We start from the raw sequence: 25,383 nt of genomic DNA on the forward strand, positions 1-25,383 counted from the left end.
TATATGACAGGTATTTCAGAGAAACATTGTACATGGAACAATAAAGACCTGGCTTAATTACCTTTAGTATGAGGCGATTTCGCGTTCTAACCGGCTAACCCTACCCAATGACATTAATGGCCACTAATGATAGATAATGGGTTTCGGAAAGAACACTTAACTTGAATTTGTAGACAGCGTGTTGATAATGGTACACTTCTGGTTTCCATAACACTACGTCCAAGTAAATTAACAGGAGCCGAATTTGCTCCCGTGTGAGCCTCTGGTCTAGTCTCAACAATGGCTGCATCTAACACTCCATACTATTGACGCCTGGCCGACATTGTCCAGATATGATAGGAGCCAAATTTGCTCCACACGTCTCGGAGGTGACACAACAAAGGCTGCCCTCCTTCCTCCCTCTGACGCCTGGCTTACATTGTCCACATGTCAGAAAGTGATAGAAGGGTTACATTTACTCTACTTTAATATTGATAATTAAGTTAATTTATATAAGATGTTTTTATGATGGTAAAGTCCAAAGACTAATGTATTTAAGAATAATTCCCATCATAATAGGTGGTGAATTATAATAGTATATGGTGATGATATCCCGTTTTCTTTAGATGGTAATTCCACTACAAGTTACGTTTTCTATGGGTAACTTGTTTATACAACACAGCTATTATCTGTATGATTATTAAATGGTGTCGGATTTTCCGACAACAAGAAACCGGAGCTGCAGTTAAAGCAGGAAACTCTGTAAATAGTTGGAGACTTTCAAATGGGTGTTCGACTTTACAGAGATGCTAGCCATTCAAAAGGCTTTGGAACATGCTCTTGCTGAACACTGACAACATGTTATCATACATGCAGATTCAAGAACTGCCATTGAAACCTTGCAACAAGAACACATATGTGACAACATCCATCTGATCACAAATGTCATATCATTAATGCAAACACTCAAACGACATGACCGACGGGTACTTATCAACTGGGTGCCAAGTCATGTGGGAATAATAGGAAATGACATTGCAGACGAAGCTGCAAAACTTGCAACTAAGAGAAGAAATGTAGACATTTACATACCACAGAGTCTATCACAGATTAAGAAATTAATTAGAAACAGAGCAATGCAAAAGATGTACAGTGACCACAACACAGCAGTTGCAACATCAGGATCTGCGGGTTGGTACAAGAATTCAACCAACTACGAACCACTTAGTTTGATGAAAGGGAGCAGTAGAGCAACAGAAGTGCATTTACATCGCACCAGGCTTGGATACCCATGTGCATGGGAAATAGGCTTACAGGTTCCGGAAGATGAGAGGAAATGTCAGCACGGTGGAGAAATGACCGACAGACCACTGGAACATTATCTAACACAGTGCAAAGTTACAAACCCATTAAGATTTCAACTTAAATTCAACAGAGCAGAAAAAGTTGTTAAACACATATGGCAAAATCTTACTGAAGCGACCATTCGAGTCATAAATACTCATACTCTGCCCAAGTAAAACAGAAACAAGCAACACTTAGTGGGCCAGCCAGAGGCTTAGAGCCCGTGCAGGAATATCCGTGAAAAAAAAACACAGTTGGGGGCAACAGAGCCTGTCGGACTCACATTCACGAGTGAAATGGGAACCAGAGCATTTGCCACAACGGACGTCATTGGTACAGCCATGGGAGGTATGGTGAAAACCCTTACAACGAAAGCACTCAGTGAGACGGGGAACGTACACCTCCAATTTATGGAGGAAGTCCTTAATCCAAACCCGATCATGGGGGGAGAGAGTCAAGAAAAGTAAGGAGGGCAGTGCCGGTATCACACAGATCGCCATCAATACTACGCATAAATGTCCTAACACCAAAGACCGGAATGTCAGCATCCTGCAGTTGTGCCTTGATGTCGTCCGCACTAACGTCAACAACAAGCCGGACCACATATCGTACCAAACTGTCACCCACAGGCGTATAACAACGGACCTTGTAACCACAGATATCAGTAACGTCCGAAAGCATCAAGTCCCCGGAGGAAGCGTGGTCCACGGCAATCAAGTTCCTGCGTTTATTCGGCCTGAAATCGTGCACCTTGATTTGAAAGAACTCGGGAACGACTTGATAGAAAAAACTACGTGTCCTACTAGTTCCAAAAACACTCCGATCAGCGGGCGTATCGGCATCAAAGGCGATGATGAACCATGAACGTACGTAGGTCAGGAAAACTCATCTGACCGGGAGGGAGTGGAGACAGGTTGTGGGGGTCACAGGGCACCGCAGGACGCAGGCGACGTTTCGCCTCCAATCTATTAGCCTTACTATGATGTTTACTGTTCAGAAAAACACCCTTGGGACCCCTTCCAAGACCGGGAGAACGTCGTGACCGGAATGCGTGCCACGGGACAACAGGTCCTGAAAACCCTCAAAGGGATCGGAAATGTCCACGGGAGAAACGCTGCGCGAACCACCATCCGCCATGGTCGGCCGGCTGATGCAGATTACATATTTTTCTCAGGTCTGTTGTTGTGTTGATTTAGGGGCGACGACGATCGTGGGATCGGATGCGCCCTTTCTCAGGTCTTCGACCCTACTTCGTCTTGCTCTTTGTTTACATATATGGCGTGCGGGTCGCAGCGCCAAATTCAAACTTGTAGCAGCGTCGACTCGGAACACAAGTGTCTTCCATTGACACTTAATCACCATTATATATATATGGCAGCTTCCACGCTAAAATTATGTGAAATGAAACCCTGTCATTAGTAACATATATTTATTAACATTTCTAATATGGCACTTTATATATTATAATCGTATTTACTCTGGAAGTATAAATATATATATATGTATATATTTATGTATATGTGCAGCGTGTATCACAGTAGTGTTTGTGGTTCAATATACTGATTCGTTATAATATGGTATATATATATATATAATCACAAAGAACTCTATTTGACCAGGCCAGGATTCGAACCCATGCCATCCAGGATCACCCCTAAACGTACACAGTACCGTGAACACCGCACCTATGATCGTCTGGCCGGGTCAAATAGAGTTCTTAGTGATCTACAGCTTGCGCGTTCATGCAGCTACACACACACACGCACACACACACACACACGTACACACACACACACACACACACACACACACACACACACACACACACACACACACACACACACACACACACACACACACACACACACACACACACACACACACACACACACACACACACACACACACACACACACACACACACACACACACACACACACACACACACACACACACACACACACACACACACACACACACGGGTGTATTCCGCTTCTCGGTATATATATACATTATGAGTATACTTTAGTCCTGGACAATATTCAGGACTAAAGTATATTTGTCGGCTGGTCAGTAAGGTATTGTGGTGACCATAATTCCATAAAGTCCTCCACGAAACTTTCGAGCAGCGGTGTAATAGTACCTATAGTATGATTTGATTAAAAATGCTCCTAGATACAAAAGTACATAAACTATTAAATTATTTTCACATATAAATATGTACAACAAGATCTTGGTTACAGAAGACGTGGCAAACTATTTACATTCTGAAAGGATGAGTTTGGTCATAGATTTGTCCATCTGGGGGGGGAGGGGGGAGGGGGACTCCGGCTTTGGTAATATGGTTTCGTCTCCATATATTAACCTCATACAGCTTCCTCTTTGTCAACAACTGCCTTTCTCGGTTCGCCTGATACTTTCTCCTCTCTCCTGATACTTCATGACATCACCTGATACGTCATCACCTCAAGGACCGCAGGATACATATAGCGAGTGGTTCTTCTACCTTACCACCGCTCCTGTGTCAGGTAAGTCCATTACGGGCTCACCATAGCCCGTGCTACTTGCCCCGCTCCTGCGCCAGGTAAGTCCACTACGGGCTCACCATAGCCCGTGCTACTTGCCCCGCTCCTGCGCCAGGTAAGTCCACTACGGGCTCACCATAGCCCGTGCTACTTGCCCCGCTCCTGTGCCAGGTAAGTCCACTACGGGCTCACCATAGCCCGTGCTACTTGCCCCGCTCCTGCGCCAGGTAAGTCCACTACGGGCTCACCATAGCCCGTGCTACTTGCCCCGCTCCTGTGCCAGGTAAGTCCACTACGGGCTCACCATAGCCCGTGCTACATGCCCCGCTCCCGTGCCAGGTAAGTTACGGGCTCACCATAGCCCGTGCTACATGCCCCGCTCCCGTGCCAGGTAAGTTACGGGCTCACCATAGCCCGTGCTGCTTGGAACTTGTTCCCAGTAGCTGAATCTAAGACAACAAGAACATTCTACCTGATATATGGTTCTCTTACTCAAGGTCTCCTGCGCCCAGAACAGGAGCCAAGTATGGGGTGAAATGGTATTGTTGTATTTAATAAGAGACAATCGTGCATGGGACGTATTCATTTAAGATACTATATATATGCAACTCTTTGGACGGAATTATGTCTTAATGTCGCGAACTGAGCCAGTATTCATCAAATATTTACGCGTCTACTTACGAAACCTGTACATCTTTCCTCCATCATGATAGCTTAGTATACATTAACTAGACCGTTCGTGAGCACCGAAGCGCTACGAGGTTGTGTATAATAATATCCTTGGGTTGCGAAGTCTCTAAGCTCCTAAACTGTGTGATAAATACAGATTGACGAAAGATGTACAGACTTCGTAGGTGGAGACGCAAAGGCTTGATGAATACTGGACCTGGTGTGAGCGTGGGGAAGAAGGACGTATAGGGACGACACTCTCATGGCCGCACCTCCCTCTGGCACTCCCACGGGGAGTTATCGAAGTAACTTCACCAGACGATCACAGGACAACCCGTTCTCGCAAATTCGTAAAGTCAATATTGACTTATTAACTACGTGCATAGGTGATATACTAACCATAATAGATACCCTTAAAAAGATTCATAGAAAACACCGACCTTACCTAACCTTGTTAGTATCTTAAGATAAGCATTTTATTGCTTCGTAATTACAATTATTACCTAACCTATACCTATTATAGGTTAGGTAATAATTGTAATTACGAAGCAATAAGATGCTTATCTTAACATACTAAGTAGGTTAGGTAAGGTCGGTGTTTTCTATGAATCTTTTTAAGGGTATCTATTATGTTAAGTATGTCACCTATGCACATATTTAATAACACAGGAAGCACTGAGATTGTTGTCTAGTTGACGTCTCCGCGTCTCTGTCCTCAGCACTGCGACCCGGCGCTGTTACATGCACAGTACTTCTCTTACAATACTGATAATCTTACCCACTCATGTGAAAAGCAATGATGACCAGACCACACATCAAAAAATTAAGAAACGACGACGTTTCGGTCCGTTCTGGACCATTATGAAGTCCTGGACGGTCCGAAACGTCGTCAGTTCTTTTTCTTTCCATATGTGTCAGTTGGGAATACATTTTTAGCCACGTTATTTTGACTTACTTTCTCCACATAAAATACTCTAGCGTTTGATTAAGATTCTTTGGGTTCGTGAACCATATTAATAACTTTTGATTAGTGTTATTTTCAGGAGGCGTCGAAGCTCACAAGTTTGTTATTTAAAACAAAAGAGAGCGAGACACGAACCCTGGCTATTGCCTGTGTTGCCGGATACGTAAACAAAGGCGACTCACTCTGGCTAGATCTGGTTCGAAGCCTAAGGAGGACACTGAAGGAAACGTGGATCTTCTGCTGCTCCTGAAAGCCGTGTTGAGCCTCGGGAGAACTACTTGAGGAGGACGTTGCCGGAGTTGTGGTCCCTTCGCTGTTGCTCCTTCATGATGGGGCTGACTCTCAGGAAAGCTGCTTCAGAAGAGCGTTGATAGCGTTGATGGAGTCATTAATTCTCTGCTGTTCCTTCAGGGCGGGATCCAGCGGCCCTCTGCTGCGCCGCTGCTCGTGTCTCGCCCGACCTGCTTTAAAACAACCACCTCATTACAGACTCATAATAACATGAGTAATGGAAGCTGCAGAAAGTCTATTGGTCCATACGAGGCGGCTCTTATTGGCCAGTACGAGGCAGCTCCTATTGGCCCATACGAGGCAGCTCCTATTGGCCCATACGAGGCAGCTCCTATTGGCCCATACGAGGCAGCTCCTATTGGCCCATACGAGGCGGCTCTTATTGGCCCATACGAGGCAGCTCCTATTGGCCCATACGAGGCAGCTCCTATTGGCCCATAAGAACATAAGAACATAAGAACAAAGGTAACTGCAGAAGGCCTATTGGCCCATACGAGGCAGCTCCTATTCTATAACCACCCAATCCCACTCATATACTTGTCCAACCCGCGCTTGAAACAATCGAGGGACCCCACCTCCACCACGTTACGCGGCAATTGGTTCCACAAATCTACAACCCTGTTACTGAACCAGTATTTACCCAAGTCTTTCCTAAATCTAAACTTATCCAATTAACTTGCCATACGAGGCAGCTCCTATTGGTCCATACGAGGCGGCTCTTATTGGTCCATACGAGACAGCTCCTATTGGCCCATACGAGGCAGCTCCTATTGGTCCATACGAGGCAGCTCCTATTGGTCCATACGAGGCAGCTCCTATTGGCCCATACGAGGCAGCTCCTATTGGCCCATACGAGGCAGCTCCTATTGGCCCATACGAGGCAGCTCCTATTGGCCCATACGAGGCAGCTCCTATTGGCCCATACGAGGCCCAAACCTATCTATATATATGTCTAACCTACGCTTGAAACAATGCAGGGATTGTTATGTTATCCGGTAATTTGTTCCATAAATCAAAACTTTAATGTCTTGCGTTTAGATTAGAGTTTATCAAGCTTACCTCTAGGGCAAAGTTTAGAAAGGTTACCCCTAGGGCAGAGTTTAGAGAGGTTACCCCTGGGGCAGAGTTTAGAGAGGTTACTCCTAGGGCAGAGTTTAGAGAAGTTACCTCTAGGGCAGAGTTTAGAGAGGTTACCCCTAGGGCAGAGTTTAGAGAGGTTACCTCTAGGGCAGAGCTTAGAGAGCTTACCCCTAGGGCAGAGTTTAGAGAGCTTACCCCTAGGGCAGAGTTTAGAAAGGTTACCCCTAGGGCAGAGTTTAGAGAGGTTACCCCTAGGGCAGAGTTTAGAGAGCTTACCCCTAGGGCAGAGTTTAGAGAGGTTACCCCTGGGGCAGAGTTTAGAGATGTTACCCCTAGGGCAGAGTTTAGAGAGCTTACCCCTAGGGCAGAGTTTAGAGAGCTTACCCCTAGGGCAGAGTTTAGAGAGCTTACCCCTAGGGCAGAGTTTAGAGAGGTTACCCCTAGGGCAGAGTTTAGAGAGGTTACCCCTAGGGCAGAGTTTAGAGAGGTTACCTCTAGGGCAGAGTTTAGAGATGTTACTCCTAGGGCAGAGTTTAGAGATGTTACCCCTAGGGCAGAGTTTAGAGAGGTTACCCCTGGGGCAGAGTTTAGAGAGCTTACCCCTAGGGCAGAGTTTAGAGAGGTTACCCCTGGGGCAGAGTTTAGAGAGGTTACTCCTAGGGCAGAGTTTAGAAGGGTTACCTCTAGGGCAGAGTTTAGAGAGGTTACCCCTAGGGCAGAGTTTAGAGATGTTACTCCTAGGGCAGAGTTTAGAGATGTTACTCCTAGGGCAGAGTTTAGAGAGGTTACCCCTAGGGCAGAGTTTAGAGAGCTTACCCCTAGGGCAGAGTTTAGAGATGTTACCCCTAGGGCAGAGTTTAGAGAGGTTACCCCTAGGGCAGAGTTTAGAGAGCTTACCCCTAGGGCAGAGTTTAGAGAGGTTACCCCTGGGGCAGAGTTTAGAGAGGTTACTCCTAGGGCAGAGTTTAGAAGGGTTACCTCTAGGGCAGAGTTTAGAGAGGTTACCCCTAGGGCAGAGTTTAGAGATGTTACTCCTAGGGCAGAGTTTAGAGAGGTTACCCCTAGGGCAGAGTTTAGAGAGCTTACCCCTAGGGCAGAGTTTAGAGATGTTACCCCTAGGGCAGAGTTTAGAGAGGTTACCCCTAGGGCAGAGTTTAGAGAGCTTACCCCTAGGGCAGAGTTTAGAGAGGTTACCTCTAGGGCAGAGTTTAGAGAGGTTACCCCTAGGGCAGAGATTAGAGATGTTACCCCTGGGGCAGAGTTTAGAGAGCATACCTCTGGGGCAGAGTTTAGAGAGCTTACCTCTGGGGAAGAGTTTAGAGAGCATACCTCTGGGGCAGAGTTTAGCAAGCTTACCTCTGGGGCAGAGTTTAGAGAGCTTACCTCTGGGGCAGAGTTTAGCAAGCTTACCTCTGGGGTAGAGTCTGGTGCGCCCTCCAGCTGTCGGACGGTCGGTGAAGCACTTCTCAATGTTGCTTCCCTCCACCACTATGTCGTCTGGTCTCCCTCCCTCGCCGCCTCCCTCACCACCTCCCTCACCAGTGGTGGCGCTGTAACACCACATCCTTGGTTAATATATATGTAACACTGCTTAAACAGCAGTGTGTTCAAAATTTCCCAGCACCGCTCCTGTGCCAGGTAAGTCCGCTACGGGCTCACCATAGCCCGTGCTACTTGCCCCGCTCCTGTGCCAGGTAAGTCCGCTACGGGCTCACCACAGCCTGTGCTACTTGCCCCGCTCCTGTGCCAGGTAAGTCCACTACGGGCTCACCACAGCCCGTGCTACTTGCCCCGCGCCTGTGCCAGGTAAATCCACTACGGGCTCACCACAGCCTGTGCTACTTGCCCCGCTCCTGTGCCAGGTAAATCCACTACGGGCTCACCACAGCCTGTGCTACTTGCCCCGCTCCTGTGCCAGGTAAGTCCACTACGGGCTCACCATAGCCCGTGCTACTAGCCCCGCTCCTGTGCCAGGTAAATCCACTACGGGCTCACCACAGCCTGTGCTACTTGCCCCGCTCCTGTGCCAGGTAAGTCCACTACGGGCTCACCATAGCCCGTGCTACTTGCCCCGCTCCTGTGCCAGGTAAGTCCACTACGGGCTCACCATAGCCCGTGCCACTTGCCCCGCTCCTGTGCCAGGTAAGTCCACTACGGGCTCACCATAGCCCGTGCCACTTGCCCCGCTCCTGTGCCAGGTAAGTCCACTACGGGCTCACCATAGCCCGTGCTACTTGCCCCGCTCCTGTGCCAGGTAAGTCCACTACGGGCTCACCATAGCCCGTGCCACTTGCCCCGCTCCTGTGCCAGGTAAGTCCACTACGGGCTCACCACAGCCTGTGCCACTTGCCCCGCTCCTGTGCCAGGTAAGTTATGGGTTCACCATAGCCCGTGCTACTTGCCCCGCTCCTGTGCCAGGTAAGTCCACTACGGGCTCACCACAGCCTGTGCCACTTGCCCCGCTCCTGTGCCAGGTAAGTCCGCTACGGGCTCACCACAGCCTGTGCCACTTGCCCCGCTCCTGTGCCAGGTAAGTCCACTACGGGTTCACCATAGCCCGTGCTACTTGGAACTTGTTCCGAGTAGCTGAATCTATAACAACAACAACAAACAGCAGTGACTACGGGTTGAGTGAGGTCTAGCTCCCGTGCTCCGCCTGCTGGCCTCGTCCTACTTTCTATCAATTTAAAGATTGTCCTTAAATCACCCTGTCTATTCCCCACGGTATTTTGTATGTCGTGAACACACTCCTCTGTTTCTTCATTCCTTCAGGGTAGTGAGGTTCCGTTAACCTGTCTTATACGGTGGAAACCTCAGAGAATTATGGGACAGGTTACGGGAGCTCAACCTCACAGCACTAGAGGAGAGGAGAAACGGGAGATATGATCACTACATACAGGATATTTACTTGAATTACGAAGTTTAGTGAAAGGTACACAGAGGGTGGGGGGAGGTACACAGAGGGTGGGGGAGGTACACAGAGGGTGGGGGAGGTACACAGAGGGTGGGGGAGGTACACAGAGGGTGGGGGAGGTACACAGAGGGTGGGGGAGGTACACAGAGGGTGGGGGAGGTACACAGAGGGTGGGGGAGGTACACAGAGGGTGGGGGAGGTACACAGAGGGTGGGGAAGGTACACAGAGGGTGGGGGAGGTACACAGAGGGTGGGGGAGGTACACAGAGGGTGGGGGAGGTACACAGAGGGTGGGGGAGGTACACAGAGGGTGGGGAAGGTACACAGAGGGTGGGGGAGGTACACAGAGGGTGGAGGAGGTATACAGAGGGTGGGGGAGGTACACAGAGGGTGGGGGAGGTACACAGAGGGTGGGGGGAGGTACATAGAGGGTGGGGGAGGTACACAGAGGGTGGGGGAGGTACACAGAGGGTGGGGGAGGAACACAGAGGGTGGGGGAGGTACACAGAGGGTGGAGGAGGTATACAGAGGGTGGGGGAGGTACACAGAGGGTGGGGGAAGGTACACAGAGGGTGGGGGAGGAACACAGAGGGTGGAAAAGGTACACAGAGGGTGGGGGAGGTACACAGAGGGTGGGGGGAGGTACATAGAGGGTGGGGGAGGTACACAGAGGGTGGGGGAGGTACACAGAGGGTGGGGGAGGTACACAGAGGGCGGGGAAGGTACACAGAGGGTGGGGGAGGTACACAGAGGGTGGGGGAGGTACACAGAGGGTGGGGGAGGTACACAGAGGGTGGGGAAGGTACACAGAGGGTGGGGGAGGTACACAGAGGGTGGAGGAGGTACACAGAGGGTGGGGGAGGTACACAGAGGGTGGGGAAGGTACACAGAGGGTGGAGGAGGTACACAGAGGGTGGGGGGAGGTACATAGAGGGTAGGGGAGGTACACAGAGGGTGGGGGAGGTACACAGAGGGTGGGGGAGGTACACAGAGGGTGGGGAAGGTACACAGAGGGTGGAGGAGGTACACAGAGGGTGGGGGAGGTACACAGAGGGTGGGGGAGGTACACAGAGGGTGGGGAAGGTACACAGAGGGTGGGGGAGGTACACAGAGGGTGGGGGAGGTACACAGAGGGTGGGGGAGGTACACAGAGGGTGGGGAAGGTACACAGAGGGTGGGGGAGGTACACAGAGGGTGGGGGGAGGTACATAGAGGGTGGGGGAGGTACACAGAGGGTGGGGGAGGTACACAGAGGGTGGGGGAGGTACACAGAGGGTGGGGAAGGTACACAGAGAGTGGAGGAGGTACACAGAGGGTGGGGGAGGTACACAGAGGGTGGGGGAGGTACACAGAGGATGGGGAAGGTACACAGAGGGTGGGGGAGGTACACAGAGGGTGGGGGAGGTACACAGAGGGTGGGGGAGGTACACAGAGGGTGGGGAAGGTACACAGAGGGTGGGGGAGGAACACAGAGGGTGGGGGAGGTACACAGAGGGTGGGGGAGGTACACAGAGGGTGGGGGAGGTACACAGAGGGTGGGGGAGGTACACAGAGGGTGGGGAGGTACACAGAGGGTGGGGGAGGTACACAGAGGGTGGGGGAGGTACACAGAGGGAGGGGGAGGTACACAGAGGGTGGGGGAGGTACACAGAGGGTGGGGGAGGTACACAGAGGGTGGGGGAGGTACACAGAGGGAGGGGGAGGTACACAGAGGGTGGGGGAGGTTCACAGAGAGTGGGGGAGGTACACAGAGGGTGGGGAGGTACACAGAGGGTGGGGGAGGTACACAGAGGGTGGGGGAGGTACACAGAGGGTGGGGGAGGTACACAGAGGGTGGGGGAAGGTACACAGAGGGTGGGGGAGGTACACAGAGGGTGGGGGAGGAACACAGAGGGTGGGGGAGGTACACAGAGGGTGTTTCCTCACCTTTTAAGTTTAGTATTGAGGTACTCGCGGACGTCTGTGAGGAGCTGATCAACCTCCCTGTTGACGGCAGCAGCTGCCCTGCTGGGGGCGGGGGCGCCGTCACGCCCAGGGCGCCTACTCCGCCGCCGGCCTCCTGGGGAGCCTCCTGCAGGAGGCCCTGCCCGGCCTCCACGACCTGTAAGACATCTTGAGAACTTGCACATCGATACTCGATGCCGTGTTGACGTCTGACGCACTCACACATCGTGTGTGTGTGTGTGTGTGTGTGTGTGTGTGTGTGTGTGTGTGTGTGTGTGTGTGTGTGTGTGTGTGTGTGTGTGTGTGTGTGTGTGTGTGTGTGTGTGTGTGTGTGTGTGTGTGTGTGTGTGTGTGTACTCACCTATATGTACTCACCTATATGTGCTTGCAGGATCGAGCATTGACTCTTGGATCCCGCCTTTCGAGCATCGGTTGTTTACAGCAATGACTCCTGTCCCATTTCCCTATCATACCTGGTTTTAAAATTATGAATAGTATTTGCTTCCACAACCTGTTCCTGAAGTGCATTCCATTTCCCCACTACTCTCACGCTAAAAGAAAACTTCCTAACATCTCTGTGACTCATCTGAGTTTCAAGCTTCCATCCATGTCCTCTCGTTCTGTTACTATTCCGTGTGAACATTTCGTCTATGTCCACTCTGTCAATTCCTCTGAGTATCTTATACGTTCCTATCATGTCCCCCCTCTCCCTTCTTCTTTCTAGTGTCGTAAGGCACAGTTCCCTCAGGCGCTCTTCATACCCCATCCCTCGTAGCTCTGGGACGAGTCTCGTTGCAAACCTCTGAACCTTTTCCAGTTTCATTATATGCTTCTTCAGATGGGGACTCCATGATGAGGCGGCATACTCTAAGACTGGCCTTACGTAGGCAGTGTAAAGCGCCCTAAATGCCTCCTTACTTAGGTTTCTGAATGATGTTCTAACTTTTGCCAGTGTAGAGTACGCTGCTGTCGTTATCCTATTAATATGTGCCTCAGGAGATAGATTAGGTGTTACGTCCACCCCCAGGTCTCTTTCACGCGTCGTTACAGGTAGGCTGTTCCCCTTCATTGTGTACTGTCCCTTTGGTCTCCTATCTCCTAGTCCCATTTCCATAACTTTACATTTGCTCGTGTTGAATTCTAGTAGCCATTTCTCTGACCATCTCTGCAATCTGTTCAGGTCCTCTTGGAGGATCCTGCTGTGTGTGTGTGTGTGTGTGTGTACTCACCTAATTGTACTCACCTAATTGTGCTTGCGGGGGTTGAGCTCTGGCTCTTTGGTCCCGCCTCTCAACCGTCAATCAACTGGTGTACAGATTCCTGAGCCTATTGGGCTCTATCATATCTACATTTGAAACTGTGAATGGAGTCAGCCTCCACCACATCACTTCCTAATGCATTCCATTTGCTAACTACTCTGACACTGAAAAAGTTCTTTCTAACGTCTCTGTGGCTCATTTGGGTACTCAGCTTCCACCTGTGTCCCCTTGTTCGCGTCCCACCAGTGTTGAAAAGTTCGTCCTTGTTTACCCGGTCGATTCCCCTGAGGATTTTGTAGGTTGTGATCATGTCCCCCCTTACTCTTCTGTCTTCCAGTGTCGTGAGGTGCATTTCCCGCAGCCTTTCCTCATAACTCATGCCTCTTAGTTCTGGGACTAGTCTAGTAGCATACCTTTGGACTTTTTCCAGCTTCGTCTTGTGCTTGACAAGGTACGGGCTCCATGCTGGGGCCGCATACTCCAGGATTGGTCTTACATATGTGGTGTACAGTGTGTGTGTGTGTGTGTGTGTGTGTGTGTGTGTGTGTGTGTGTGTACTCACCTAGTTGTACTCACCTAGTTGTGCTTGCGGGGGTTGAGCTCTGGCTCTTTGGTCCCGCCTCTCAACCGTCAATCAACAGGTGTACAGGTTCCTGAGCCTATTGGGCTCTATCATATCTACACTTGAAACTGTGTATGGAGTCAGCCTCCACCACATTGCTTCCTAATGCATTCCATTTGTCAACCACTCTCACACTAAAAAAGTTCTTTCTAATATCTCTGTGGCTCATTTGGGCACTCAGTTTCCACCTGTGTCCCCTAGTGCGTGTGCCCCTTGTGTTAAATAGCCTATCTTTATCAACCCTGTCGATTCCCTTGAGAATCTTGAATGTGGTGATCATGTCCCCCCTAACTCTTCTGTCTTCCAACGAAGTGAGATTCAATTCCCGTAGTCTCTCCTCGTAGCTCATACCTCTCAGCTCGGGTACTAGTCTGGTGGCAAACCTTTGAACCTTTTCCAGTTTAGTCTTATGCTTGACTAGATATGGACTCCATGCTGGAGCCGCATACTCCAGGATTGGTCTGACATATGTGGTATATAATGTTCTGAAAGATTCCTTACACAAGTTTCTAAAGGCCGTTCTTATGTTAGCCAACCTGGCATATGCTGCTGATGTTATCCTCTTGATATGAGCTTCAGGGGACAGGTCTGGCGTGATATCAACCCCCAGGTCTTTCTCTCTCTCTGACTCTTGAAGTATTTCATCTCCCAAGTGATACCTTGTATCTGGTCTCCTGCTTCCTACTCCTATCTTTATTACATTACATTTGCTTGGGTTAAACTCTAACATCCAATTGTTCGACCATTCCTGCAGCTTGTCCAGGTCTTCTTGAAGCCTCAAGCTGTCCTCCTCTGTCTTAATCCTTCTCATAATTTTGGCGTCGTCAGCAAACATTGAGAGGAATGAGTCTATACCCTCTGGGAGATCATTTACGTATATCAGAAACAGGATAGGTCCAAGCACAGAGCCCTGTGGGACTCCACTGGTGACTTCCCGCCATTCTGAGGTCTCACCCCTCACTATAACTCTCTGCTTTCTATTGCTTAGGTACTCCCTTATCCACTGGAGCGCCCTACCAGTTACTCCTGCCTGTTTCTCTAGCTTTTGCATCAACCTTTTATGGGGTACTGTGTCAAAGGCTTTCCGACAGTCCAAAAAAATGCAGTCCGCCCATCCTTCTCTTTCTTGCTTAATCTTTGTCACCTGATCATAGAATTCTATCAAGCCTGTAAGGCAAGATTTACCCTCCCTGAACCCATGTTGATGGGTTGTCACGAAGTCTCTTCTCTCCAGATGTGTTACTATGTTTTTTCTCACAATCTTCTCCATCACCTTGCATGGTATACAAGTTAAGGACACTGGCCTGTAGTTCAGTGCCTCTTGTCTGTCACCCTTTTTAAATATTGGTACTACATTAGCAGTCTTCCATACTTCTGGTAGGTCTCCCGTTTCCAGTGACCTACTATACACTATGGAGAGTGGCAAGCTAAGTGCTCCTGCACACTCTTTCAATACCCATGGTGAGATTCCATCCGGCCCAACAGCTTTTCTCACATCCAGCTCCAATAGGTGCTTCTTGACCTCATCTCTTGTAATTTCGAAAAAAATCGGTTGTTTGTGTGTGTGTGTCTGCAGGATCGAGCATTGACTCTTGGATCCCGCCTTTCTAGCCATCGGTTGTTTACAGCAATGACTATGGTCCTATTTCCCTATCATATCTAGTTTTAAAATTATGAATAGTATTTGCTTCTACAACCTGTTCCTTAAGTGCATTCCATTTTCCCACTACTCTCACGCTAAAAGAAAACTTCCTAACATCTCTGTGACTAATCTGAGTTTCCAGCTTCCATCCATGTCCCCTCGTTCTGTTACTATTCCGTGTGAACATTTCGTCTATGTCCACTCTGTCAATCCCCCTGAGCATTTTATCCGTTCCTATCATGTCCCCCCTCTCCCTTCTTCTTTCTAGTGTCATAAGGCACAGTTCCTTCAGGCGCTCCTCATACCCCATCCCTCGTAACTCTGGGACGAGTCTCGTTGCAAACCTCTGAACTTTTTCCAGTTTCCTTATATGCTTCTTCAGATGGGGACTCCATGATGAGGTGGTGTTACAACCCTGGGTTCGTATTTGGAAACCAAAGGTCAAATTGAGTTCTAAATAGTTATGTAAGGTGGATATTTAATTAACAATAACTTTTATATTCAGGGCTTCTCATACCCCTGAGGCGTATTTGTTTCAGTCTCCCTTGCCAGACGTAAGACGAATCTTGTTACTCACAGATTATTCAGACTCTGGGCTTGTTGATTATTAAATATAATGTTGAACTAGTTATCAGCTATTCTCAGAATTGTTAAAATAATTAGTAATGAATGTCGGTGAAGACTTGTAATGTTTATGGCTGTACGATCAGCTGGGTATCTTCCCGGCAGCAGCTTGAGAGAGCTGGGTGGCTGTGCTAGAGGTCCCTCTTCAGGATCTGGCTGCTAGGGTGTCAACAACTTCCCTGTGGGCTCTGCTCTCCTCCTCCTTCTCTCTTCCTTTACCTTATTCTGGTTTTATTATACAAGTTAATATAATACAACATCTGCCCGTGTTACTGGCTAGATGTGTAATAAATTTTTGTTTAACCTCTGCTAGTGTTTTGGTATCCCTAAGTGTACTCTAGGGGACTAGGGAGACCACATGTGCTTAAGTCTGTGATACCTGGGATACTAGTGTCTCTTCAGGAAAGTAGCCTTTACCCCTAGTTTGCAAGTGTAAACCTTGTATCCTGCTTATGTGGACCAAGGTGTTTAACGTAAGGTAGAATGGTAAAGTGATTTACTGTATTTATGTATATGGGGGTTATTAGAGGGTTTAATAAATAAGTTTAGAGATTTTGGGAGTAGCCGTTCACCCAGTTGAAGTGGAGTAGATTATTAACTACTAGACTACAGACATTTATTCTAGCCAAACAAGTATTCATTACTGGGAACATTTTTCCTTGGGGGCCGGCCCTATCCAATCTCCACTATCTTAAGAACTCCTGTGATTTTCACTATTGAACCTCTCAGTACAACAACCAACTTGCCCTCCATGATGAGGCGGCATACTCTAAGACTGGCCTCACGTAGGCAGTGTAAAGCGCCCTAAATGCCTCCTTACTTAGGTTTCTGAATGATGTTCTAACTTTTGCCAGTGTAGAGTACGCCGCTGTCGTTATCCTATTTATATGTGCTTCAGGAGATAGATTAGTGATACGTTCACGCCCAGGTCTCTTTCTCGCGTCGTCACAGGTAGGCAGTTCCCCTTCATTGTATACTGCCCCTTTGGTCTCCTATCACCGAGTCCCATTTCCATAACTTTACATTTGCTCGTGTTGAACTCCAGTAGCCATTTCTCTGACCATCTCTGCAACCTGTTCAGGTCCTCTTGGAGGATCCTGCAATCCTCATCTGTCACAACTCTTCTCATCAACTTTGCATCATCCACGAACATCGACATGTAGGACTCTACTCCTATAAACATGTCGTTAACATATATTAGAAATAGAATTGGTCCCAGCACCAATCCTTGAGGTACTCCACTCGTTACTGTTCGCCAGTATGACTTCTCGTCCCTTACCGTAACTCTCTGGCTCCTTCCTGTTAGGTAGTTCCTTATCCATGCTAGGACCTTTCCCCCGCCTGCCTCTCGAGTTTGAACAGCAGTCTCATGTGCGGTACTGTATCAAAAGCTTTTGGCAGTGCAGAAATATGCAGTCTGCCCAACCATCTCTGTCCTGTCTTATCCTCGTTGGCAACGAGGATAAGACACACGCACACACTTCTCCTCCTCAAGGAATGTGAACCTGATCTGCACCCAATACTCACCTGGAGGTCTTCCTGAGTGAGGGAAGCACTTCTGGTCCACCGGTGCAGGTGGCGACGGAGGGGGGGGGGATGGAGGGAGGGGGGACCTCCACACACACACACACACACACGTGTGTGTGTGTATGTACTCACCTATTTCTGCTTATGGGGGTTGAGCTCTGGCTCCTTGGTCCCGCCTCTCAACTGTCAATCAACTGGTGTACAGATTCCTGAGCCTACTGGGCTCTATCATATCTACATTTGAAACTGTGTAGGGAGTCAGCCTCCACCACATCACTGCCTAATGCATTACATCTATTAACTACTCTCATACTGAAAAAGTTCTTTCTAACGTCCCTGTGGCTCATTTTGGTACTCAGTTTCCACCTGTGAACACACGCACGCACACATCTATACAACAAAAGTATATCTTTGATGGCTATATCATCCAAAAATTAGCACTGTGGAGAAATGCCCGACAGACCACTGGAACATTATCTAACACAGTGCACAGTTACATCCACAACAGACCACTAGAACATTATCTAACACAGTGCACAGTTACAGCCACAACAGACCACTGGAACATTATCTAATACAGTGCACAGTTACATCCACAACAGACCACTAGAACATTATCTAACACAGTGCACAGTTACAAACCCATTAAGATTTCAACTTAGATTCAACAGAGCAGAAGAAGTTGTTAAACACATATGGCAAAATCTTACTGAAGCGACCATACGAGTCATAAATACTCATACTCCGCTCAAGTAAAACAGAAACAAGCAACACTTAGTGGGCCAGCCAGAGGCTTAGGGCCCGCGCAGGAATATCCCTAAAAAAACTGCAAACTGAAAAGTACTGACGACGTTTCGGTCCATCCTGGACCGCGCAGTGCACCATTACATGACTTGACAATGGTCCAGGACGGACCAAAACGTCGCCAAACTTACTCAGGCCTTGAGGTACACTTACACTCAGATTGTGAGGTGTCTGGTACACTTACACTCAGACTGTGAGGTGTCTGGAATACTTACACTCAGATTGTGAGGTGTCTGGTACACTTACACTCAGACTGTGAGGTGTCTGGTACACTTACACTCAGACTGTGAGGTGTCTGGTACACTTACACTCAGACTGTGAGGTGTCTGGTACACTTACACTCAGACTGTGAGGTGTCTGGAATACTTACACTCAGATTGTGAGGTGTCTGGTACACTTACACTCAGACTGTGAGGTGTCTGGTACACTTACACTCAGATTGTGAGGTGTCTGGTACACTTACACTCAGACTGTGAGGTGTCTGGTACACTTACACTCAGACTGTGAGGTGTCTGGTACACTTACACTCAGATTGTGAGGTGTCTGGTACACTTACACTCAGACTGTGAGGTGTCTGGTACACTTACACTCAGACTGTGAGGTGTCTGGTACACTTACACTCAGACTGTGAGGTGTCTGGAATACTTACACTCAGATTGTGAGGTGTCTGGTACACTTACACTCAGACTGTGAGGTGTCTGGAATACTTACACTCAGACTGTGAAGTGTCTGGTACACTTACACTCAGATTGTGAGGTGTCTGGTACACTTACACTCAGACTGTGAGGTGTCTGGTACACTTACACTCAGATTGTGAGGTGTCTGGTACACTTACACTCAGACTGTGAGGTGTCTGGTACACTTACACTCAGACTGTGAGGTGTCTGGAATACTTACACTCAGACTGTGAAGTGTCTGGTACACTTACACTCAGATTGTGAGGTGTCTGGTACACTTACACTCAGACTGTGAGGTGTCTGGTACACTTACACTCAGACTGTGAGGTGTCTGGTACACTTACACTCAGATTGTGAGGTGTCTGGTACACTTACACTCAGATTGTGAGGTGTCTGGTACACTTACACTCAGACTGTGAGGTGTCTGGTACACTTACACTCAGACTGTGAGGTGTCTGGTACACTTACACTCAGATTGTGAGGTGTCTGGTACACTTACACTCAGATTGTGAGGTGTCTGGTACACTTACACTCAGACTGTGAGGTGTCTGGTACACTTACACTCAGACTGTGAGGTGTCTGGAATACTTACACTCAGATTGTGAGGTGTCTGGTACACTTACACTCAGACTGTGAAGTGTCTGGTACACTTACACTCAGACTGTGAGGTGTCTGGTACACTTACACTCAGACTGTGAGGTGTCTGGTACACTTACACTCAGACTGTGAGGTGTCTGGTACACTTACACTCAGACTGTGAGGTGTCTGGAATACTTACACTCAGATTGTGAGGTGTCTGGTACACTTACACTCAGACTGTGAGGTGTCTGGTACACTTACACTCAGACTGTGAAGTGTCTGGTACACTTACACTCAGACTGTGAGGTGTCTGGAATACTTACACTCAGACTGTGAGGTGTCTGGTACACTTACACTCAGACTGTGAGGTGTCTGGTACACTTACACTCAGACTGTGAGGTGTCTGGAATACTTACACTCAGATTGTGAGGTGTCTGGTACACTTACACTCAGACTGTGAGGTGTCTGGTACACTTACACTCAGACTGTGAGGTGTCTGGAATACTTACACTCAGATTGTGAGGTGTCTGGTACACTTACACTCAGATTGTGAGGTGTCTGGTACACTTACACTCAGATTGTGAGGTGTCTGGTACACAACCGGAGTCCGAAGAGGCCACAGGGTTGCCAACATTAACCACCAGACGCACTTGTCGCCGGGAGCTGATTCTTACGTCATGTTGACGAGGTCCTGCTCGAACTTGAACGGTCACGTTGTCGTCGGCAGCAGGAAGAAGCGCTGGGGGCGTGGAGTCCCTACCCGCCTCCCCGCCTTCCAGTTGGTGCCCTCGGTATTTGGAGAGTGTAGCTAAGAACATGTCGAGAGCACTTAGTGTCGATGGTCGATACCGCCCAGGGTTGTCCTCGATATCTATATTGGAAGATCGAGGTCGGTTGCGGCGAGATCTTCTGGACTCTAGAGCCTTCAGTAGCCTTTCGGAGTAGCTGGCGTCGCCAGAGTCTGAGGCTTCGTAGTCGCTCTGGTGGTCTGTTGGTGTGTCTTCTGTGGATCTTGGGGGACTTCCAGCTGTGCCCTGAGGCGATCCATCGCCAGAGTTTTGGTGCAGTTGGAGACTATCCACGTATTCTTGCACGAGTTTATGTCTGCTCATTGACACTGGGTCACTGTCTATTTGGGGAGAAAGTTCCTGGAAATAATTTCGTTGAGGGGATTCCCAGTGTCGTCTCTGGGGTTTCGAGTCTTCGATATCTGAGCCATCACACAGATCTTGAAAGCTTGCGCATCCGTTGACTGCTGTGGCTTCACTGGTTTCCCGCAGCGCTCGCCCACAGCCTGAAGAAGAATGGTGGCCGCTAGTGATGCGGTTGGCGCGGTCCTTAGCCTGCTTACTGGAAGGTCTTGAGCAAGGTATATTGTTGGCAGACTGCTCACTTCGAGCAGACGCTTGAGAATGAGTGTCCCGGGAGCCATGGACCTCAGCAGCCACGCTCTCAGCAGACTCTTCTGAGGGCGATTGTATGTTTTTTCCCGCCATTTCTACGACACCCGAATCAGAGGACGGCGAGTTAGCTGCTGCAGCAGCCTCTCTTTCGTTCCCATCTCTATTACGAGGCGAATCGTCAGAGGATGTGCTGGAACCTGCCATTAAGGAAGACTGAGGAGGGTCCTCTCTGCCTGAAAACCCACAAGCACCACTGCTGCTCTTGGCGAGACTCATCGTTGGCGCCACCGGGCCATCGTTGTGTCGCAGGACCTCGTCTGCGCACGAGCTCTCGTGCACATCTTCCCTGCAAATGCTGCCAGTGTTTACCTGATTTCTTATGTCGCTTTTGTCCTCTAAGTTAATGCACGAAACTATATCAGCGTCAGAATTCATTAATATATTTGAACGAAGACTAGCGAAGGCTTCTGCGCCTTCATTCTCTGTGTCGCCAATGTTGTCATATCCTTGAGGCGCTGTTGCGTCACTTTTTATCGGAGTTTCTTTACCCTTAACGTAATTTCCACGCAAGGAACTCTCACCATATATGGAGTATCCATCCTCTTGCGTGGTTTCCCTCATCAGATGGGAATTATATGTATTCGGTACGATCCGTTTCCCGATGAGAACTTTCTGCTCAATATATTCCTCTACGTGGTTCAGCAGCTCGTCGTACTCCCCTTTGGTGACGGATTCCGTCAGGTCCAGAGTGACTGAACTGAGTAGTGAGTTGTCAGTTTCTTCACCATCATGAGCCTGGCGCTGTGACTCTTCTTCTGATACTTCTTTCGGTCGAATGTCTTTGTGTTGTATGTTCTCCTCCAGGTCTCTACATACGCCTTGAACAGCGCTCCTTTCTTTCTCGTCGACATCTTTGTCAGGGTCGTGTATTGGAGAAGTTCCTAGTGTCGTGGCTATGTCAGGGTCGTGCATTAGAGACTTTTCGGGTGTCGTGGCTATGTCAGGGTCATGTGTTGGAGAAGTTCCTAGTGTCGTGGCAATGTCAGGGTCGTGTGTTGGAGACGTTGCTGGTGTTGTGGTCATGTCAGGGTCGTGTGTTGGAGAAGTTCCTAGTGTCGTGGCTATGTCAGGGTCGTGTGTTGGAGACGTTGCTGGTGTTGTGGTCATGTCAGGGTCGTGTGTTGGAGAAGTTCCTAGTGTCGTGGCTATGTCAGGGTCGTGTGTCGGAGAAGCTGCTGGTGTCGTGGCTATATCGGGGTCGTGTGTTGGAGAAGTAGCTGGTGTCGTGGCTATATCGGGGTCGTGTGTTGGAGAAGTAGCTGGTGTCGTGGCTATATCGGGGTCGTGTGTTGGAGAAGTAGCTGGTGTCGTGGCTATATCGGGGTCGTGTGTTGGAGAAGTAGCTGGTGTCGTGGCTATATCGGGGTCGTGTGTTGGAGAAGTAGCTGGTGTCGTGGCTATATCGGGGTCGTGTGTTGGAGAAGTAGCTGGTGTCGTGGCTATATCGGGGTCGTGTGTTGGAGAAGTAGCTGGTGTCGTGGCTAAGCTAAATTCACCAATTTGTTGTGGTTGAGATCTGCGCACTCTCCGTCGGTCAGCTCTAAACACCTGGCGAGTGGCTCCGTCAGCCTCGCCACGGCTACCTTCCTGGTCTTCCTCAGTGGCCCCGAACACCATATTCCCGCTCTCCCCTACGGCCCGTTTTCTTTCCTGTCCGACCTCTTTGTGATTCTCGATTCTACGAATTGCGGAAGAGCCGCCAACACCTTCCACAGCAACACTGTCATCAACACCTTCCACAGCAACACTGTCATCAACATCCTCCACAGCAACACTGTCATCAACACCTTCCACAGCAACACTGTCATCAACACCTTCCACAGCAACACTGTCATCAACACCCTCCAGAGCAACACTGTCATCAACACCTTCCACAGCAACACTGTCATCAACACCTTCCACAGCAACACTGTCATCAACACCTTCCACAGCAACACTGTCATCAACACCTTCCACAGCAACACTGTCGTCAACATCTTCCACAGCAACACTGTCATCAACATCTTCCACAGCAACACTGTCATCAAGACCTTCCACAGCAACACTGTCGTTAACACCTTCCACAGCAACACTGTCATCAACATCTTCCACAGCAACACTGTCATCAACACCTTCCACAGCAACACTGTCATCAACACCTTCCACAGCAACACTGTCATCAACATCTTCCACAGCAACACTGTCATCAATACCTTCCACAGCAACACTGTTGTCAACATCTTCCACAGCAACACTGTCGTCAACATCTTCCACAGCAACACTGTCATCAACACCTTCCACAGCAACACTGTCATCAACACCTTCCACAGCAACACTGTCATCAACACCTTCCACAGCAACACTGTCATCAACATCTTCCACAGCAACACTGTCATCAACACCTTCCACAGCAACACTGTCATCAACACCTTCCACAGCAACACTGTCATCAACACCTTCCACAGCAACACTGTCATCAACACCTTCTACAGCAACACTGTCATCAACATCTTCCACAGCAACACTGTCATCAACACCTTCCACAGCAACACTGTTGTCAACATCTTCCACAGCAACACTGTCGTCAACACCTTCCACAGCAACACTGTCATCAACATCTTCCACAGCAACACTGTCATCAACACTGTCATCAACACCTTCCACAGCAACACTGTCATCAACACATTCCACAGCAACACTGTCATCAACATCTTCCACAGCAACACTGTCGTCAACATCTTCCACAGCAACACTGTCATCAACACCTTCCACAGCAACACTGTCATCAACATCTTCCACAGCAACACTGTCGTCAACATCTTCCACAGCAACACTGTCATCAACATCTTCCACAGCAACACTGTCATCAACATCTTCCACAGCAACACTGTCGTCAACAACTTCCACAGCAACACTGTCATCAACATCTTCCACAGCAACACTGTCATCAACACCTTCCTCAGCAACACTGTCGTCAACATCTTCCACAGCAACACTGTTGTCAACATCTTCCACAGCAACACTGTTGTCAACATCTTCCACAGCAAAACTGTCGTCAACATCTCCCACAGCAACACTGTCATCAACATCTTCCACAGCAACACTGTCATCAACATCTTCCACAGCAACACTGTCATCAACACCTTCCACAGCAACACTGTCGTCAACATCTTCCACAGCAACACTGTCATCAACATCTTCCACAGCAACACTGTCATCAACACCTTCCACAGCAACACTGTTGTCAACACCTTCCACAGCAACACTGTTGTCGACATCTTCCACAGCAACACTGTCATCAGCATCTTCCACAGCAACACTGTCGTCAACATCTTCCACAGCAACACTGTTATCAACATCTTCCACAGCAACACTGTCATCAACACCTTCCACAGCAACACTGTCATCAACACCTTCCACAGCAACACTGTCATCAACATCTTCCACAGCAACACTGTCATCAACACATTCCACAGCAACACTGTCATCAACATCTTCCACAGCAACACTGTCGTCAACATCTTCCACAGCAACACTGTCATCAACACCTTCCACAGCAACACTGTCATCAACATCTTCCACAGCAACACTGTCGTCAACATCTTCCACAGCAACACTGTCATCAACATCTTCCACAGCAACACTGTCATCAACACCTTCCACAGCAACACTGTCATCAACATCTTCCACAGCAACACTGTCATCAACATCTTCCACAGCAACACTGTCATCAACATCTTCCACAGCAACACTGTTGTCGACATCTTCCACAGCAACACTGTCGTCAACATCTTCCACAGCAACACTGTTGTCAACATCTTCCACAGCAACACTGTCGTCAACACCTTCCACAGCAACACTGTCATCAACATCTTCCACAGCAACACTGTCATCAACACTGTCATCAACACCTTCCACAGCAACACTGTCATCAACACATTCCACAGCAACACTGTCATCAACATCTTCCACAGCAACACTGTCGTCAACATCTTCCACAGCAACACTGTCATCAACACCTTCCACAGCAACACTGTTGTCAACACCTTCCACAGCAACACTGTTGTCGACATCTTCCACAGCAACACTGTCATCAGCATCTTCCACAGCAACACTGTCGTCAACATCTTCCACAGCAACACTGTTATCAACATCTTCCACAGCAACACTGTCATCAACACCTTCCACAGCAACACTGTCATCAACACCTTCCACAGCAACACTGTCATCAACATCTTCCACAGCAACACTGTTATCAACATCTTCCACAGCAACACTGTCATCAACACCTTCCACAGCAACACTGTCATCAACATCTTCCACAGCAACACTGTTGTCAATACCTTCCACAGCAACACTGTTGTCAACATCTTCCACAGCAACACTGTCATCAGCATCTTCCACAGCAACACTGTCGTCAACATCTTCCACAGCAACACTGTCGTCAACATCTTCCACAGCAACACTGTCGTCAACATCTTCCACAGCAACACTGTC

The 25,383-nt window shown here is 48.8% G+C and overlaps 1 protein-coding gene across 1 annotated transcript in view; it reads right to left on the reverse strand.

The window, feature by feature from the left end:
• Positions 1-5,133: 5,133 nt before the first annotated feature.
• The window catches only part of LOC123757667 (uncharacterized), a 31,638-nt gene continuing 11,388 nt past the window's right edge, over positions 5,134-25,383 (reverse strand). The window contains exons 4-12 of the mRNA XM_069327547.1: positions 25,137-25,310; positions 24,543-24,797; positions 23,721-24,218; positions 23,424-23,543; positions 20,016-22,829; positions 11,693-11,867; positions 9,645-9,648; positions 8,263-8,386; positions 5,134-5,945 (exon numbers count right to left, since the gene is read on the reverse strand). Coding sequence (XP_069183648.1) covers positions 5,824-5,945; positions 8,263-8,386; positions 9,645-9,648; positions 11,693-11,867; positions 20,016-22,829; positions 23,424-23,543; positions 23,721-24,218; positions 24,543-24,797; positions 25,137-25,310 — 4,286 coding nt within the window. The 3' untranslated portion in view covers positions 5,134-5,823. The remainder of the gene's footprint in view (positions 5,946-8,262; positions 8,387-9,644; positions 9,649-11,692; positions 11,868-20,015; positions 22,830-23,423; positions 23,544-23,720; positions 24,219-24,542; positions 24,798-25,136; positions 25,311-25,383) is intronic.

This window comes from Procambarus clarkii, chromosome 19 (assembly GCF_040958095.1).
Source record: "Procambarus clarkii isolate CNS0578487 chromosome 19, FALCON_Pclarkii_2.0, whole genome shotgun sequence".
NCBI lineage: Eukaryota > Metazoa > Arthropoda > Malacostraca > Decapoda > Cambaridae > Procambarus > Procambarus clarkii.